Here is a 20,625-nt window from a genome sequence, read left to right as displayed (position 1 = left end):
AAGTCATACATCAATGTATACAATACCTGTAGATTATGTCTCTTTATTCTATCATCCTCCTGTCAATATTCCTTAAAGCCTGATCATTCCTTTTGAATTTATATCTTTAAAAACGTCAGATTTTCAATCATTGTTTGCAAAGTAAAATTTTCTTTTCATAACAGAAATCAGCCATTAAGAAGAAAGAGCAGAAGAAAAACAGGACTCGTGTGAGTCAGAAGTCAATTGGAGGAGGAGGAGGTGAAGGAGGTGGAGGTGGAGGAGGAGGAGGAGGAGGAGCAGCAGCAACAGCAACAGCAACAGCAGCAGAAGGAGTAGGACAAGGAGGAGGAGGAGCAGGAGCAGGAGCAGGAGCAGGAGCAGGAGCAGGAGCAGGAGCAGGAGGAGGGCCACAGACGGCTATTCAAGGGAGTCCTGCTCAGTTATCTGTGAGTATTTTATATTTTTGTAACATGCATTTTTTTTAATAACCACAAGGTGTTGTTTGAAGTTGTTTTTAAGTGGTCGTACTAAGTTGAGAAGCAAATTTGCGCTTTGTATTAAAACTCCAAGAAAATTAAAAGGCTTTATACAAAGTAGATTTGATTTGATTGGGTACTGGAATTAGGCATCTAACCCTCAATCATTTAATAGAATACAAAGTTTGAAGTTGTAAGCATTTCTTTCTGAATCATATGATGATGTATAATTAATCTCACCATTTATCATCGATTGAACAGAACAAGCAGATTGGAAGCAAAGTAGGAGAGAAGATCACACCCAATAAAGATGTCTCACAAGTTGGAATGTCAACCGTTCAGCTAGATGGACCGGATGGAAAGGGTGCAAGTGGCACCCCCAGCGGCGCAGGGAGCAGGGGCAAGAAGCTTGTGGTTAAAGAGAAGAAGAAGAATAAACAGCCCATAGTATTCTCAAGAGATGGCAGAGCAGGAAAAGGGGCTAAAGACAAGACAGAGTCGAGCAACGAAAAAGATTCTCAGGTTCGTTTCAAATCAATTAATTGTTAAACAGACTCAAAATCTGACTGAAAATATAATCTTAGTATTTGCTGTGCTTGCCTGTTGACTACATATCGACTACATATTTATTATAATTACTATTATTGTGGAGGCATGGTGGCTCAGTGGTAGAGCCGTGGTCTCGTAAATCGCTTGTGCAGTAGGTGTTTTCGCAATTGATCACCACTATCACCACTATATATTTGGGAAACCTTTATTGTTCCGTAAATGCTGAAAAAATGTTATGTTTACGAGGTTTAAACGAGTCCCCTCACCTGACTTCATGTGTACTCTCGTGCTTTCCTTTAATGATTTTTGTCTCTTAATTCTCATTATTTCCTCTGACAGGCCATGGAGGAGGCTCCTGGTGAAGCAAATGAAGCAGGAACTGCCAAAGACACATCATCAGTGCCTGCTGGCTCAGGCGGAGGACTGGGTATGTAGCCCCAATCATAGAAGCGCTGTTTAGAGTTTGGATATTGTCTATCTATATATATATACACTGTATGATAGGTGGACAGGCTAGGGTAGATAGACTGTATAATAAAGGGAAAAACATTTATCAATTTAAATATTTACAAAAACTTGAAGATCCTTGCCTTTTGTTGATCTAAAAAAAGACAGTTTATTAGATTGGTTGAATTAAAAATGGATGGCAAGTAAATCCCAGATTTTTTAAAGGTTGATTTCCACCCACATATGATATATATATATATATATATATATATATTTATATACCTCATACATAGATTGTCATTCACTGATTGGTCAAAACTATATCACATGACAAGGAGCATTTCGATCTATCAAGTATCATTGCGTCAGAGGGTTTGATAGCTACTATCAAACCCTGGAATAGGACTCCTAACCCCTCCACGACTTTTGCGCACACAAATTTTTTGAGTTGCTAGGCTACCGCAATCGCACGGTTACGCGCAGCGCGTAGGAATTCAATACTCTTGCCTTGGACTTAATGTTGGATTTTTCTTATTCTGGTGAGTAAATTCCTCTTGATCTCGTTTCCTGTTTATTAGAGCTAGATCTAGACCTTCAGCTAGACCTAATCATGAATCAATAAAAAGGATGAGGTATATAAAACAAATATGGACTGCTCTGTAATCGGATGATGGTGGGAACTACCACTCCCTCGGTGGTGTTCACACTGGCCCTTCTATCAACCCCGAGGCGAAGCCTCGGGGTGATAGAAGGGCCGGTGTAAACACCTCCTTGGGAGTGATAGTTCCCACCATCATCCATGAGCAGTCAATATTTGTATAATATGTCCTGATTGCGTGTCATGAACAAGAATACAGGATTACGACAAAAAGAATGAAAGCTAGCAGTTTTGTCAGACTAAATTTAGTATACAATCACCTGTATGTTTCCCAAAGAGGGAAACTTCAAGTATGCTATGGAATCAGTAAAAGGAAAATTGTCGGATAGTACTGAAAAATATTACAATGTAAAATGTGGTATAGTGGATGTGTCACCAGACTAAGGACCATATGGTTCTCTATTCCAAGTCCTACAGTGGCATCAATTAACATCAGAAAAAGGTGACCATGGGGGTTCAACAGGTACCGCTTAGGCATTTTTGGCTGTATAGAGTGCAGTAGTGCAGTCCCGCTTCGAATGCTTTCATTGACTTGGAAAGTTGGGCTAGACTTAAAGCCAAGGTATTATTAAAATGTTATTTGTAGGCGTCTTGAGCATCCACTGTGATGTATATGTTTACAATATGAATATAGTTAATATAACATGAATCATTATCATAATGAATCAACAAATAATTTTAAATCCAGGAGTGAGTTGTATCAATTCACCTAGAGGTAACTATAAGAAAACATTGAACAATTTGTGAGTATTGCATACATACATACATGTATGTATGTGTTTGAATATGCTTATTCTTTACAGAGGAGGGATGCAATGAGAAGAAGTTTAACATTTGCAAAAATGGCCATCAGTTCAGATCAGATGTCTGTAACTATTGTGGTAACAATCAGAATCATACATTTCCATCAGCCTTCGCATGCCAATTAAACTCTTTATTGTAGAATAGTGATTTTTATTCCTGCATGTTTTTGCTTGCTGTGAAGATTTAACCCTGGATATAGTCATTCAGATATCTTTTTTTTTTTCTTCTCAGAAAGTCTTGTTAAGTCAGCTCAAGAATGAGCCAATTTATTTTCCTCCTAATTACATCCTGAAATCTTCCCACATTGTCCTTGTCGGTACAAAAGTAATTGATGTTTTTTATTCTAAATTTAGGATATCATCATGATACAATTTTCCAATAATAATTGTCATCTGACGCAACTTTTGCATCTTGATTCCATTTACTTTCTATGTCTGCGCCGACAGAAGGTGGTGGCTGAGGCATAGTGTTTTGGGGGTTGTCCGTCTGTCCGAACATATATCCGTCTGTATGTTTTGGGTTAGTAGGTCAAAGGTCTATGGTCACAGAGGTCAACTTCTGAAATTCCAGCTATTAGCCTTATTATTGCCAAAACAAAATAGTGTTTACTTTAGGCTTATACAATCTCAGCTCTTGAAGTGGTGAAAGTCAAATGGGGGTTTCAATTTTAAACGACAAGTTTTCGCCATGGTGGTTCTGGAATGGAATCATGGGTGTTAATCATTGATTTTGTTTGCAAAATTGACCTTGAATTTATCCACATATCAGTTGTTTGGGTTGATTTAGACATAATGTAAAGTCTCAAATGTTTAATATCCAGTATAAACTATTCTTTCATTTTCCATACAAATGCAACAGAACTTAAGACTGTAGGATTTCATTAATTTAAAAGTATAAGGCTGATCCGTATCAAATATCATAATCTTTGAAAAACTTTGCAAAAGAGCTATACTACCTGTAACATAAAATACACCTTTTTCTGTGAGGGGTCATAAAGGATTAATTTTGACCTCTAAGGTAATAATATATGTTCAATTTAAGAAGAAAAAAAATGGTCTTTTAAAATGCCGGCAACACTATTATTTATCATTTAGAAATAGAACAGTACTAGTAGAGAGTTGCACAGTGAATTAAACGCTGTAAATTGACAACTAAACATTTTAGCGATTTTAGCCTTGCATGTGATTACAAAATGGGCCTTCTATGACTATTTTCCAAACAGTATTTTACCCTTAGTAGTCCATTTAAGACAAAGCAGTGTAATCATCCTCGCCTCATAGTTGCATGCTTTTAATTCTGTGATCTTTTAAGTCAATTGGGGCTTTTATTTTCCTTAGTTTGATATTCTTCAGGGGCTCTTTATCTTTCTAGTCTGTAAAGTCTGAATATTCTCATGCCTTTATTGAAGAAAAGAATCTATATTTGGGACATCAATCAGAGGAAAAGAATAGTATAACTCTGGATATTTCTTGATATGTTGAAACCTTGATTGTTTGATGATTTTGTATGTAATCAATCTATTGTCCTCATTATGAGAATACTTGGTATTTCATTTAATACTTTGATAAGGTTAATTGGGACTCCAACAAAGATAGGTTGTTTTTCTTCCAAGTTGAAATTGAAATGCGCCTTGTGCATGCTGTGACATGTGACTTGATAATGCATGTATTGAAGAAATAGCCTTTTCAGTCATTACTCCAAATCTATAAAATGTTTAAATATATATAGATTGTGTCAACGGATGTGATTCTTGATTAACATGTAAAATTTTGAGGGGCCCTGCCCTATTTTAACAAATTTTTAAAGGATAACCCAAATAAAGATTGCTTTTGATACAGAAGAATAGGAACATTGCTGAAAAGGGGTGTGGTGGGACAAACCCCTATTTATTAAAAGTATGAGTTAATCACCATATCTCATGATCTGCAATTTTAAAACAAAATTTTTTCTACAGGGACACATAAAATCATCTCTTTTGAGGTGGAAGAGTGTTATTAAACTCATATACTGTAACACAGAGTAATCTGCCCTTTTTGCTCCAGACTAAATATTGCTTGTAATGTGCTCCCTCAGTATATTAGGTCATGAATACTTATAATATTAGCTGAATGCTAAATTTGTGTGCGTTTGATTCTGATTCCTGACAGGTGCCATGGCCATGTTCAAAGCTGCCAATAAGCTCCAGATCAGTCAGAAGTATGGGCCAGAACAAACGAAGATTGCCGTGGCACCCCAGGTAGACGACGTCATGGGTGATGGTGGGCTCCAAGGCGACGAGACGGGAAGTCCTCCAACTGGTGATGATGAGATGCACATGGAAGACCATGCAGGGTCTTCTGAGGATGAAGGTGAAGGAGTAAAAGTGGGATACCCCATGGAGGAGGAGGAAGAACATAGGAGCAACGAGGAAGATGGAGAAGAAGATGAAGAAGAAGGGAGAGCAACTGTTCAGAAGAGTTGCATCACTTCCGGAAGGAGCATGAGCGCCAAGGAAGGTCGTGTCAGATTTGACATCCCAGGGAAGCGGGCCCAGTCGGCTGTTTCCAGGCTGGCAGGAGAGCGCGGCAGAGGGGGTCTGCATCACCATCCTGCAGGGTTTGACAGCGACGCCTTATCAATGCTCTCTTCCATGGGCAGAACAAACTCAGACGATGAGCTAGCAGATATTCCCCAATCCAGACAGAGTTTTTTTGATGACTCTGATTTCAATGGTAGCCCCACCCCTCCGAACACAAACTTCTCTGTCTCGATAATGTCCAAGGCGAGCACGAGACAGGCCAGCCTTCAAGGATCTCGTATCGGTTCTGGTCTGTCGAGGTTTGAGACGGATTCTCCTTTCTCTCCCATGAGGCTACCCTTCTCGCCGTTGGCTGCCCCGTCTCCTCTCAGGTTCTTGGATGAGGGAGGGAGGGGGCTGCTTGACATGGACCGTGGTAGCTTGGCAGACGATGTAAATAGCATCAGCGATGTGGCCCCGGTCAACTACAACAGAGCTATTCCTTTCAGTGCCCCACCTGAAGGGCGCAGAGCACGACCCAATACAGCAGAACGTAAGATTCAATACTTGCCTCTATATTATTAATGATTGTAACGTAAGGTGTTTGTAATGTGAAAACCACTTCCAACTAATCTGACCAAGATTGCAATGCAGAGGAATAATAAGAATACAATTCAACTACGGTAGGTACATTAAGTCTTCAAAGACAAATGCAGGGACAATTGAAACAAATATTGTTCATGATGCCGTGATTTCTTCGCACATTTATCTAGATTTGATACTGAAGGTGAGGGTCGGGCTGTTGCTAACTATTGCATAAATGAAGGCACACGTAAAGATATTTACATAGTCTTTCTTCCCTTCAATTGTATTTCCCTGTTAATTTGTATATCTGATATTTACGTGAATACACAAAAGAAACTTCTTATTATTCATTACTTTTCAAAATTTAAAGGCATTGTGTCTTGATAGTTGTACACACTTAACGTAAAACCTCTTGTTCATTAGAGATGTTTGTATACATTTCTCCCATGAATAGGAATGAAGGAAGAGCAGCTAAGACCCCTCACAGCAGGAGATGACCCCCATGTGACCTTTCAAGATGAGGTACGTCATCATGTGATATTGCTAGGTTCTAAGACATGCTCAAGCTACACTTGTTCTGCGGTCAAAATTCTTTGTTTATTTCATTTTTGTAAAAAAAGAATCAAATTAAAAACATGTCTTCATACAACAAAAAAATTTGTAAAAAAAAATGTTTCACTTTACAATTTATAAAAAAAAAGAAAAAGGAGAACTGAAAAAAAAAAGAGCCTACGATGGTTTTGTATGACATTTACCATTAAGATATGATGCATGCTCTGGCAAGAATTTATCCACTGCCATCGCTGCATTAACCAGCTTCCCAACTTCACCCCATATCCAAACACTCTACTACTAAATCTTAACCCCGAACCTAACTCTATCTAACCTGAACCCCAAACCAAAAATCAAACCGAACTCCAAACCGGAGCCTGATTTTCTATTTTTCCTGATGTACTTGTATATTTTTTGTCCGTTGTTCCTAACTTTTCCTAGATAAAAATGTATTTTTTTCCTCTATATTTCTTTGTTTTTTCTGATATACATTGTGTATGCTAGTTTTCTTTCATTTTTATTTTCCTTCTCTCATTTCATTTCCAGAGATATTTCTTTGTTTTTCCTTCTCATTTTCTATGTATTATGTATTTCTTTGTCTTTCTTTATGCACTTCAGTATTTTTTATTTACTAATTTTCTATCAATCCGTATGTACCTTTTGTTTATCCTTCTTCTATCTTTCCTTGTGTAATTCTTTCTTTTTCCCAATGTATTTCTTTGTTTACTGTATCTCACTTTCTATATCCTAGTGCATTTCTTTGGTTTTTCTTCCTTCATTTTCTATCTATCCTTTTGTATTTCTTTTTTTATCTCTCTCTAGTTTTCTATTTTTCCCTGTGTCTGTGAACCTCTTATAGCGCTAGTTTATGGGCCACTTTCTGGGGCTGGCCCGAGACCCTCGGGGAGATAGACTCTTATTTTTATTTTTTAAAAACCTAACAAAAATTCCAATTTCTCTAGCAGGACTTTGGAAGCATGACAGAACAAGAATTTCAGAAACACTTGGACTTTGTGAGGTGAGTTTAACCCGTTGGCTACTGAATTATGGAGGTTTCATAATCTGGGGCTTTCCGGGTTGCGTAAGCAAAAGGTTATAAACATGTCCATCTGAAGTATTGAAACCATTTCTACCTCAAATAGTTCAATTATGTCTGTTGTTGTCAGATAAAACAATAAGAGAGTCTCATCATGATGATATGCAACTCGACCGTCACTAACAGTAATTGAGATATTTATAGAAACTAATAAAGGATTTTGAGTGGGATGTTAGATTATGTTAGACACGTTGATGAGCTTTTGAAAGACTGCTTGATGAGCTACTCTTTTCAATGCTAGTGCATTATTATCTTGTGCTCGGTGTCCAAGGTAAAGCCAATTAACATAAGAAATAACTGCATGAAAACCTTTCAATGTTAATTACCTCATTATTTTACCTACTCATTATGTTTGGGCAATGACTTTCTAATTAGTACTGAATTATTGAATGAAATGTAATATGTCCTCTAAACTTCTTGCACAGCCTGTGTAGATGGATTTATATCGGTACAGATATGCAATTTTAATGCATTTCTCAGTGAGCACCGGAAACCATGAGATGTTGAATGATGATGTAAGTTCATCCAGAAACTCTCGCAAAAAATTTGATATGGCTTGACCGATTCCTTTGCGAGATTGGTAGGCTTGTGAATGTAGCTAGGCAAACCTGGATCATTAAATTATATCATTTGATCATATTACTGGTATTAATTTGCAGAGAGACTTTCCAAAGCCATAGAGTAAATCATGTCAAAATATTTTATTCTAAACAGCTCACCGACTGATCTGAGTGGCTATTTGAAAAATGATGGACTTCAACTTGACAAGAATTGGACAGACAGGATGATCCAGCGGTGAGTCAAAGCAAACTGTTTGATTTCATTCTCAACTGATAGAAAAAGACAGAGTTGAAATGAACTCAGGGCGATTCCAAACATTATGGAATGACATTTTAAGAGCATTTTCAAATTGAAAGAAGAATATCATGTATAAAGTCAACAAATTAATGATACTATATTAGCTCCTCAAAAATAGTTCTGCAATTCAAATTTCAGTTACCATGTTAGTGGTGGTTATTCTACCCGACTGCTAAGAGTTAGATGATGTTTGAAGGTTTGCATGGTGGTATGAATAATCGCGGTAGAGGTTTACGGTACACCATGTGTAAAGTCCTAGAGGGACTAAGGAAAGTGGATAGAAAATAGAAGTGAAATAGAAAGGCGAGAAAGTGGAGGTTGGAAGGAATGCTAAGAGTTAGTAAGCAACCAGAGGACCCACAGCTTTAGGTCCTCTCTGAGGGATCTGGTCATGAGGATTAATGTCTGTCCAAAGGGTACTACGCATCGACTTAGTTTCAAACCCGGGTCGCCGGATTACGAGACCACTGCTCTACCAATTGAGCTATCGCGCCTCATCATTGATTTCTCTCTTGTTATTATATTACCATACATGACGTTGGAATTGTGCTTATATATTTCCCTTTACAATGATGCCTCATTTGTAATGATTATGTAATCATAGAATGTGCAGTACGTACACCTGGCCGATATGGGGCCAAGTCAAAAGCAGAATGTTGCCAAATGCATTGTACTTGTCAGTGAAAATCTTCATTTACTAGCTTGGAGGATGGATTGCATTTTAATATTGAAGTGGTCATGCATTAATGCCAATGGTGTATTCAATTTGATGCATGTTGCCACATTTCACTCAAACTGCACATTCCATGATTGGATAATCATTACATCATAGCATCATAGTTTTTGCCTATATAGTTCAATTTTTTAAAGGGTATATAGTTCATATTTTGATGAAAATACCTGAAGGTTGAATGTAATTGACATCATAAAAAATGAAGCCCTTCATGTTAGCCTGTTAGACATGCATACGTCTTTCATAATTGTTCTCTGACCCTGTCAAAATTAATCCTCTTATGTTTGCATATTTAGACTAAAGTTTTTCATTATCCATTGTTGTCTGCATGACCCTGTCCACATATCAATCCTCGTTGCCCGAATTCACAAAGGAGGTTTGTCGACAAACCTTGGTTTTCGTACGTCATATGACGCGTTTTACACGTTTTTTACAAACCTGGTTTGTAAAGAACAAAAGGAGGTTTGGCGAAACAAAAGGAGGTTCGAGCTCAAACCTTGGTCTGAGCTCAAACCTTGCTTTGTAAATTCGGGCCCTTATGTTTGGTATTAAGACTTAAGTTTTTCATCAATGCTTTCTGACCGTACCGCAATTAATCCTCTTACGTTTGAGCATTTAGACTTCAGTTTTCATTATTTTTTGTGCTCTGACCCTGAAGAGTACCAACACTGTAACATCATAAACATCTTTTTTCAGAATTTCTCATTTTGAACTGCATTTTCTGAAAGAGCATCAAAAATTAAGAAATCATGTTACTTTTGCTCTGGTACCTCATCTTATGAACCAGAGCAAAATAGCGGGTGATTTCCTAATTAAAATCTATTTATTCGGATGGGCATATCTCAGCCAAAACTTATTAACATATTCAATTGGTTTTCAACATTTGGACATAACATTATTTTTTATGCTCTTTTAGAAAATGAAGTCCAAATTGAGAAATTCTAAAAATATATTTTTTTAATGACTGCTCTATAGCAATAAATCCTTTAATTATTGCCTGTTTAGACATATGTTTTTCTTCATTGTTCTCTGACCCTGTCAAAATTAATCCTCTTATGTTTGCATATTTAGACTAAAGTTTTTCATTATCCATTGTTGTCTACATGACCCTGTCCACATATCAATCCTCTTGGCCTGAATTCACAAAGCAAGGTTTGAGCTCAAACCTCCTTTTGTTTCGCCAAACCTCCTTTTGTTCTTTACAAACCAGGTTTGTAAAAAACGTGTAAAACGCGTCATATGACATACGAAAACCAAGGTTTGTCGACAAACCTCCTTTGTGAATTTGGGCCCTTATGTTTGTTATTAAGACTTAAGTTTTTCATCAATGCTTTCTGACCGTACCGCAAAGAATCCTCTTACGTTTGAGCATTTAGACTTCAGTTTTCATTATTTTTTGTTCTCTGACCCTGTAGAGTACCAAGCTGTAACATCATAAACATCTTTTTTTCAGAATTTCTCATTTTGAATTGCATTTTCTGAAAGAGCATCAAAAATTAAGAAATCATGTTACTTTTGCTCTGGTACCTCATCTTATGAACCAGAGCAAAATAGCAGTGATTTCCTAATTAAAATCTATTTATTCGGATGGGCATATCTCAGCCAAAACTTATTAACATATTCAATTGGTTTTCAACATTTGGACATAACATTATTTTTTATGCTCTTTTAGAAAATGAAGTCCAAATTGAGAAATTCTAAAAATACATTTTTTTAATGACCGCTCTATAGCAATAAATCCTTTAATGATTGCCTGTTTAGACATATGTTTTTCTTCATTGTTCTCTGACCCTGTCAAAATTAATCCTCTTATGTTTGCATATTTAGACTAAAGTTTTTCATTATCCATTGTTGTCTACATGACCCTGTCCACATATCAATCCTCGTGGCCCGAATTCACAAAGGAGGTTTGTCGACAAACCTTGGTTATCGTACTTTAATTACATGACACGTTTTGTACATTTTTTACAAACCTGGTTTGTAAAGAACAAAAGGAGGTTAGGCAAAACAAAAGGAGGTTTGAGCTCAAACCTTGCTTTGTGAATTCGGGCCCTTATGTTTGGTATTAAGACTAAAGTTTTTCATCAATGCTTTCTGACCGTACGGCAATTAATCCTCTTACGTTTGAGCATTTAGACTTCAGTTTTCATTATTTTTTGTTCTCTGACCCTGTAGAGTACCAAGCTGTAACATCATAAACATCTTTTTTTCAGAATTTCTCATTTTGAATTGCATTTTCTGAAAGAGCATCAAAAATTAAGAAATCATGTTACTTTTGCTCTGGTACCTCATCTTATGAACCAGAGCAAAATAGCAGTGATTTCCTAATTAAAATCTATTTATTCGGATGGGCATATCTCAGCCAAAACTTATTAACATATTCAATTGGTTTTCAACATTTGGACATAACATTATTTTTTATGCTCTTTTAGAAAATGAAGTCCAAATTGAGAAATTCTAAAAATACATTTTTTTAATGACCGCTCTATAGCAATAAATCCTTTAATGATTGCCTGTTTAGACATATGTTTTTCTTCATTGTTCTCTGACCCTGTCAAAATTAATCCTCTTATGTTTGCATATTTAGACTAAAGTTTTTCATTATCCATTGTTGTCTACATGACCCTGTCCACATATCAATCCTCTTGGCCTGAATTCACAAAGCAAGGTTTGAGCTCAAACCTCCTTTTGTTTCGCCAAACCTCCTTTTGTTCTTTACAAACCAGGTTTGTAAGAAACGTGTAAAACGCGTCATATGACATACGAAAACCAAGGTTTGTCGACAAACCTCCTTTGTGAATTTGGGCCCTTATGTTTGGTATTAAGACTTAAGTTTTTCATCAATGCTTTCTGGCCGTACCGCAAAGAATCCTCTTACGTTTGAGCATTTAGACTTCAGTTTTCATTATTTTTTGTTCTCTGACCCTGTAGAGTACCAACGCTGTAACATCATAAACATCTTTTTTCAGAATTTCTCATTTTGAACTGCATTTTCTGAAAGAGCATCAAAAATTAAGAAATCATGTTACTTTTGCTCTGGTACCTCATCTTATGAACCAGAGCAAAATAGCGGGTGATTTCCTAATTAAAATCTATTTATTCGGATGGGCATATCTCAGCCAAAACTTATTAACATATTCAATTGGTTTTCAACATTTGGACATAACATTATTTTTTATGCTCTTTTAGAAAATGAAGTCTAAATTGAGAAATTCTAAAAATACATTTTTTTAATGACCGCTCTATAGCAATAAATCCTTTCATGATTGCCTGTTTAGACATATGTTTTTCTTCATTGTTCTCTGATCCTGTCGCAATTAATCCTATTATGTCTGCTTTTTTAGACTAAAGGTTTTCATCATCACTGTCTGACTCTATCGCAATGAATCCTTTTGTGTTTGCCTAGTTAGACATAAGTTCTTCACCAAGTTCACCATTAATTGTTCTCTAACCCTACTGCAAAAATGCATTTCTATGTTTGCTCAATTAGACACCACTTCTTGAAGATGCAGAAGGATCAGCGAGTCAAGAGTGCAGCCGACAGACGTCAGCTCCTTGAGCTTCGCCAGCGCCAAAGACGAAAGGCACTCCTGGGTCATCATCAGTGTTCTTTCGACGGCCCTGGGTCTGGGGGCCGTCAGAATGGTCAGTTTGCTGAAACTGAATTCTTACCTTTTTTAATGAAGTACAGTGTGTCCCAGAAAAAAATGAAACCTCAAAAACAAATGATAATTGTGAGAAAAGCAAGAAGTTATATTCATATAGCTCATAGTTCGGGTTTCGTTTTTCTAGGACGCACTTTATAACTCACCCAGTGAACTTTACCAGATGGGACTCTTTTGATAAGAGGCAGAAAACACAGAGAAACAAGTAAAAAACCAAAAACAAGATTTGAGGAAAATCAGACAACTAATAAGACAGTTTTTACATTATTGATGACATGAACAATTATTATTATTGAGATTACTACATAAACAAGAGAGAAATTGGCAACTCATTTTTTAGTTTGTGATGTCATTCTCTTGCGATGCAATTATGTTTCCTTAGTTTGATATCATAAAATATCCTTTGTGTCTCTTCCAACCGAATTCATCATGTCTTTACCCCTATCTTTTAATGACTTAGAAACAGTTTGATATGGCAATATTATGATGTCAAAATATGCAAAACAATGGGTTATTAAGAATTACAAGCTCATGTCCAAGTTGCCATTTTTCCCCATTACCGTATCTCGAGATCTTCATAATTTGAACACATTGAAAAAATGTAAAACTTCCTAGCTTCTCCAATTTTCTTCAGATTTTTTGTTGGATCAGCTTCTCTGATATTTCGGCTTTACATAAAAGCCTGTTATGCAGGGGCTGGCTGGAGATGACTTATAAGTGTAACATAACAAGGTTAATTAGGATCACAAATATATGTTCATTCATAAAAAAGGGCGTTAAATCCTCTATAATTTCAGAGGGATATCCAATTTTTTTTATTTTTATAGATCATTAGCACCAATTAAAATATTTAAGGCCAAGTTGTGGAAGTTGGCCAAACATCCTGTTCCCACACATTCCTACTTCCAGTACCAAATCAAATAATTGGTAAGATACACTGACATGTACACAAAGAAAGCAGTTTTGTGCAATGCTTCCTTTGATGATTTGAACCCCTTGATGAGACTAAAAATCTCTCATTTAAATTCACCAACAGTACAAGACGAATACGAGCTTAAGACTTATATATGATGCCTTGGAATAAAACAACATAGCTGCTGTAAAAGCAAAATTATCTTGGATTGCACCTTTTCTTTCCCTTTGAAAATGAGTATTAACTTGAAGAAATAGATGTGGAATATTTCCTTATTGGTCTTTCGAGCACAATGAATTTTTTTTTTTCAAGAAAAAAAAAACACAATACAATTTGCCCTTTCTTAAGTCCTTGAGCCATATTTGTGTAGTGTGAATTCAGACACATTTTGTAATCTCATTGCTTGTATACGTTTTTATATTTATTCTTTCCTTCTATTCCCAGAAAATCTTACCCAGTCTGATCCATCACTGAATTCAAAGAGGAGCATGAGGGCAAAGAGTGCTCCAGCACACCAAGCCAGGCAACTCTCGTCCCGATCACGTGACACACACTCCCCACTCGGCCAACGCAAGCAAGCATTGGTCGGCAGAAACACCGAGCAACAGCCAGCGTTCACCCAACGCCAGCAGGCTTTTAGGCCGTGTAGCCAATGTATCGATCAACAGGTAGACCATCCTAGGGTCGACAGGAGCCTGGCAGGCAGTCCTGCTGGGCCCTCAACGGCAAGTTGGAATCATCGGTCTTCAAGTCCCGGTGATCATCAAACCTCGAGATGTAAAGGGGAACATCGCCCTCTCAGTCAGGGAGGTCAGCAGGAATCTAGACAGAGGACAAGCCAGCAGAGTGATCGTCAACTTAAGCAGAGTAGAACAAGATCAGACATGGCTGCTGAAAGACCTTACAGGTCAGTATTAGAATCCTAGCTATTTTAGATATCTGTCACACTATAAAATAAATCTTTAGTCAGTTAACCTTGAATGCATGTGCCCGTCCATTGATACCATGCTGTATCCCGGCCAGCCAATAATCTCCACATTGCCTTGTTTGTCACAGTGAAACCTGTGCATAAAGACCGCTCAAGGGAGACATGAAAAGTGGTCTTTTTAGGCAGGTGGTCTTTATGTACAGGTTCATTTACTACATGCTTCAAAAAAAGGGAAACAGAAAATGTGGTCTTTATAGACAGGTAATCTTTCTATATAGGTGGTTGCTAAAGCAGACTTGACTGTATATAAAGCTAGAAGAAAACCAAATGCAAAATGTTTCCCAAACTACCAATGTAACTCATGAAATCAATTGCCAGAACATACTTGACCGATGCCAACATTATACAAGCAAAGAATCACATATTGTGAAACACTGTGATGCATGTGATGCACTTATCACGTGGCGTTGGACCAATAATGTTTCTGCATTTGTATGGTAATTAATTTGTTTCTAAGCCATTGTCACGTTCTGCTTTGTTCCATTTTCATCTTGCCCTTGTGATGTTCAAGAGTGGTCAAATCTCTTTAGCCTTTATTTGAAATAAAGGCAAATTCTGTTTATTTAGTAACTCTCAAGGTTCAATTCTTATCGACTCATTTATCTTTTTGTCTGTGATACTAGTGTTAATGTAGTGCAACCTCCAATATGCCCACACGTGACAGTTGCATCATGTTTAATTCCTATTTCTATTTTAGTCTTGTCTTGACTTTATTTTTGTCTCACCTGCGTAGCAAAAAAGCGAGACATAGGCGTCGCTTTTCCGGCGACGGCGGGGGTTAAGTTTTGAATTTTTTATATAATTTTGAAAGTATAAGTACCTCCAATCATGTGAGTAGAATTTCATGTCACAAAGTCAAGATAAAAGGTCATTTCAGGTCAACAGACTTGGACTATGTTGTGGCATCATCATCAAGATTTTGAATTATTAGCATATTTTCAAAATTGTTTATTCAAATTCCATGAAACTTGTACCCAAGGGTTATCAAGTATCACAAATCATATGACACAAATTCCAGGTCACAAGGTCAAAGGTCATTTTAGGTCAGTAGACTTGAATTATGTTTTCACAACTTAATATGAGAATTAATAAATCATTTTTTAAAAATTAATTTGTTCATATTTCATTCAAGTTATCGATCCTGGTACAATTAATAGTAAATATTCTTCTGATGATTCTTGGTCAATATTCACTTCAAAATGCTGATTATATTCAGAGGATTTCATTTTTGTCTCGCCTACGTAGCAAAAATCGAGACATAGGCGCCGCTTTTTCCGGTGACGGCGGTGTCGGCGGCGACTGCGGCGTCAACATCAAAAACTTAAACCTAAGGTTAAGTTTTTGAATTTTTGATATAATTTTTAAAGTATAAGTTCTTGGTCAATGAAACTTTGACTATAGGGTAATCAAGTATCCCCAATCATGTGAGTAGAATTTCAGATCACAAGGTCAAAGGTCATTTCAGGTCAACAGACTTGGACTATGTTGTAGCATCATCATCGAAAACTTAACCTAAGGTTAAGTTTTTGAATTTTTGATATAATTTTGAAAGCATAAGTTCTTAGTCAACGAAACTTGGACTATAGGGTTATCAAGTCTCCCCAATTATGTGAGTAGAATTTCAGGTCACTAAGTTAAGGTTAAAGGTCATTTAAGGTCAACAAACTTAGAATTTGTTGTGGCATCAACATCAAGATTTTCAAAATGCTTCTTCTTCGTTATTTTTCAACCAATTTTGATTCTGATTGTTTCATATGATAGGGCTAGGAGGGGGATTTTAAATTTCTACACAGAATCGTGAAATTCATTATCTATGCTAATTTATTCGAAATCACAAAAAATGCTTCTTCTCCTTCATTTCTTGACCGATTTTGATTTGGTTTGCTTTACCGGTATCTGGTAGAGCTAACTTTGGTACACTAAACTTATACACCGAATTTTGAAATTGTTCTCCATTAATTAATTATGGTAATTTATGCAAATTTATTCCAAAAATAACAAAAATTGCTTCTTCTCCCTCATTTCTTGACCGATTTTGTTTGGGTTTGCCTTATTTGGTAGAGCTAAATTTGGAACACTAAACTTCTACACAGAATTTTGAGATTTTGCTCCATTGATTAATTATGGTAATGAAATGAAATTATGTCCCTTCCAGGGCACAAATTTTTATTTTTTGACCAGTTCAAAAGTGTACCACATAAAATTTACAATATTTGTTGTTGCGAGATGCGGATGAGCGCTACGTCATTGACGTTCTGGTTTATCATATTGAATTGCGTTATGCAGGCGAGACCGCCGAGAGCATTTCCCTTGTTTTGGGCTTGCTAATGGGCCACCCCGCCTATAAATAATGTTCCAACCTCAATTTTTCATCATATCGAATTACGTAATGCAGGGAGACCGCCAAGAGCGTTTCCCTTGTTAATCTGTGGTCTTATACATTTTACACGTGAAAAAAAGCTTATGAAATGAAATAAGTACCTGGTAATCATTCTCACCACCAATATGTAATTGTATGACTCCGCAACGACGTAGCCAGAGGCATTATGTTTTCAGGTTGTCCGTCTGAATGTCCTATTGATGGATTCCCACCAAACTTAGGTCATGTATGTATCTTGCACAGCCAATGAACTGATTAGATTTTGGGGTCATGAGGTCAAGGGCCATTGGGCTCATTATGTATGCAATAATAGCTTGTGATCACATTATCATTAGAACTGATGGCCGGGTTACCATCAAACTCAGGATATGTATGTATCTTGCAGAGCCAATGAACTGATTAGATTTGAAGGTCACGAGGTAAAAAACCAAAGGCCATACATGTATATGGTATGAAAAATAGCTTGTAGTCGAAGATCCATCTAGTTTTATTAAATATATAATGTTAAAGTATTTTAACTACCTCGTAATTGAAAACCAATAGCATAGAACTTCATTGATTAATGTGAGAGACCATGGATAAATCAGTACGATTTTTTATCTTTCCTTTAAAGGTTTCACTTCAACAGCTCCAAGAACAAGTCATCCAAGAGAAGAGATGATGTTCCTGGAGACATGGTCAGTCACGATTCATCTAGCAACCATCTACTGGTCAAGAAGAAACAAATCGCAAAGTCCATCCCAAGCAAACCAAGGTCAGTCTAATCTAGCGTGTTCTCAATTCAACTTTTTTTCAATTTCATTTATGTCCACAGATTCATAAAAAGACAATATAATTACAATCAAATATAAAAGCTTTAAAACAAAAGATGAACCTGCAGAGGGGGTGAACAAAATCCACAGAGATTCGATAGCATCTGTTTTCGAGTACCCATGCTAAAGCGTTTTTTAAACCCATTTCTTGTTTTGGCTCGAGTCAACCACCCCTCCCCCATCTGATGCTTCTCTTTATATTTCTTTGAGTTTAGTTGATGAATAATAGCAATTCTAAGCTGCAATGAAGTTCTTTTTTTCTTCAGGTGGAACATTAAACAAATGAGGAATTAAACCCCAAGAAGATAGATATCAATAGCCCTGGATGTAAATTCCAATATAGACAGCTGTTTCTCTGCAATTTGAACAAATTTCTATGATTTGCTGTGTGGGGAGAGTTGAGGACAGCGGTTGGAGATTGCCTCAATTAATATAACATTCCTTTTAGATGTTTACACTAATCTTTTCAATAATATAGCAAGTTGTTTACCAATTTCTTTCTTCAAATTGTGCGTATTATAACCTGTTGACTTTGTAGGCTTAATACAGGAACAACCAGTAGGCGATGAGTTAACTTGATTGTCCAAAAAAAGTTTCAAGCATGTACATTATGTAATCAAGATATTGTCCTCTCCTTCCCATCCCACCCACCTCTACAGGCGGTACGTGCTAGTCCACCAGCCTGGCACCGAACCCGGAGCCTTGGTGCCCTCAACCCTGGAAGAGCAGCTCCTTGCCAAGCGCTTTCCCAAGATGCACAAGCGGTTGCAGCGGGTCGCTCCTGCCCCCGAGGATGAAAAAGAGGGTGCTCCGGCTCCTCCTCCTCCCCCTCAGCGCAAGAACTCTTTGAATCCGACTTATGTGAATCAGTTACCGAACAATCTGGGTTCAAGCCCGTCGTTGATGTGAAAGCTATGGGCGTGCATACCTGCCAACCCTTCCGAATAATCCGGAATATTCTGTTTTTTTCGATTTTTTTTTGTTTTTTGTTTGTTGCTTAAGCCAAATTAAGCTTGTTTTTATCATATGCCGCGATGTGAAAGTTCATGTATTACGTGCGTTTAGGGCTGCATGATTGAGCAGCGAATTTGTCTTCGCTTTTTTGCACAGATTTACCGCGTATTGCCAGTTACACTGCCGTTGCATGTGCGAACGCCCGTAAAGGGTACAGATTTCTTATTTTTGAAGACATACCGTGCTAAAAATTCTTAATTCTCATTTTCAAATGTTGGCAGATATGGGAGTGTGTGTTCCAAGCGGCTTAAATATAGTGTCTTCTTTCAAGGGAATTAGTAACATTGTTCAGATGAGAGAAAATGGTGCTAAGGTAGTGGATTCAATGCTAGATGTACAATTAAAGATAATCTGAAAGTTTGATTGAAAACAGACCATTATTAATGATGAAAATTGGGAACAACTGATCTGGTCGATTCCTTAATTCTCCCAACCATATTATTACAATTTAATTACATTTTAGGGGAATGTAAATTGTCACAAAGCAATAAATTGGCTCTATATACCATTATAGACATTTAAGTGTTGAAAGATTTTAAAAGCATATCTTCTGTCTTATTTTCAGGGAAAGAACGGTTGGGAAAAATTAATGTTAGAGGGTGTGGCATAGTGACGTAAAACCATAAATATCTTTGTGGTTTGAGAATTTTTTCAGGATATTTTGCATGTTAGAGGTTTAGTACAGTAGCAGAAATATAATAAGTAACATTTCATACAAAAATTACACAGTTTTTAATCAACCTCCAATAATGTTACCGAGTCATGTTATTAACAAACTGGTTAAAAAATTAAAAAGATTTTATTGATCACTTCTAGATCACCTGATTACTAGAAAAGGCAATCTTATGTTTAAAAGTGACCTCTAGGAACCTAAAGCCTGAAGTCCTATCTGAGGAATTCAATGAATGCATTACCCAAGGGTGTGCCAGTGCATTGACTTGTTTTCTATCCCAGGTCACCCTGATTGTCGCTTTCTACTAGTAAGCCATATTGTAACCTAAATACACTCATTCAAAAATAAATGTTTGTTTCAATGTTGTTTAAAATACTTTGCTTGTTGCGCTATGTACATTTGGATTTTTACGCAAAGGTGTGCGCTCTTCTTTTCATGCAAGTGGGCAAAACTATTGTTTGTGTGTACATTTTTCAAAAGAGAGAAGAAGGAAGGAGGCTTCCCAGACTTTTAACAAGAAAAATTCCTTGTCACGTGACTTTCAATGAGATATAAGATTGACTATTTATAGCAGGTTATCACAAAGCAGGAGCCATTCTTTAATCAGATTTTGGGAGGGAGCACTACACTTTAATAGTGACCTGACAATTATCAATTGTGTGCTTAGCACATATTCGTAACTTCATTCTACATGTATTCCAAAGATGTTTCTTCACAATGGCCCAAGGTGAATTTTTTATTTAGATATTTCAGAAAAAAGGACAACAAACTGCAGCTATCATATGTCACATTGTAGGTCACATAGGTTCGTTAGCATATTTTAGATTGGAGCTGTTAAATTGAGGTATCATACCATAATAGTCCTTTACTGTCTGTGTACCCATTCACATTAGCCTAATCAAACGTAACTTTATTGTATTTTATATGTAGTGTCATATTTCAT

At 36.8% G+C, this 20,625-nt stretch overlaps 1 protein-coding gene across 1 annotated transcript in view; it reads left to right on the top strand.

Moving 5' to 3' along the window:
• LOC100892044 overlaps positions 1-19,388 on the top strand; it is a 96,718-nt gene extending 77,330 nt beyond the window's left edge. Inside the window, exons 26-36 of the mRNA XM_031000029.1 lie at positions 165-428; positions 720-980; positions 1,347-1,434; positions 5,064-5,966; positions 6,453-6,520; positions 7,516-7,568; positions 8,361-8,441; positions 12,728-12,882; positions 14,260-14,722; positions 17,797-17,937; positions 18,655-19,388. Of these exons, the coding sequence (XP_030855889.1) occupies positions 165-428; positions 720-980; positions 1,347-1,434; positions 5,064-5,966; positions 6,453-6,520; positions 7,516-7,568; positions 8,361-8,441; positions 12,728-12,882; positions 14,260-14,722; positions 17,797-17,937; positions 18,655-18,904 (2,727 nt within the window). The 3' untranslated portion in view covers positions 18,905-19,388. The remainder of the gene's footprint in view (positions 1-164; positions 429-719; positions 981-1,346; positions 1,435-5,063; positions 5,967-6,452; positions 6,521-7,515; positions 7,569-8,360; positions 8,442-12,727; positions 12,883-14,259; positions 14,723-17,796; positions 17,938-18,654) is intronic.
• The last annotated feature ends 1,237 nt before the right edge of the window (positions 19,389-20,625 follow it).

The sequence above is a fragment of the Strongylocentrotus purpuratus genome, unplaced genomic scaffold (assembly GCF_000002235.5).
Source record: "Strongylocentrotus purpuratus isolate Spur 01 unplaced genomic scaffold, Spur_5.0 spur5_scaffold_6, whole genome shotgun sequence".
NCBI classification, from domain to species: Eukaryota; Metazoa; Echinodermata; class Echinoidea; order Camarodonta; family Strongylocentrotidae; genus Strongylocentrotus; species Strongylocentrotus purpuratus.
The sequence above is the reverse complement of the archived record's forward strand: the minus strand, read 5'-3'. Positions and strand labels throughout refer to the sequence as shown.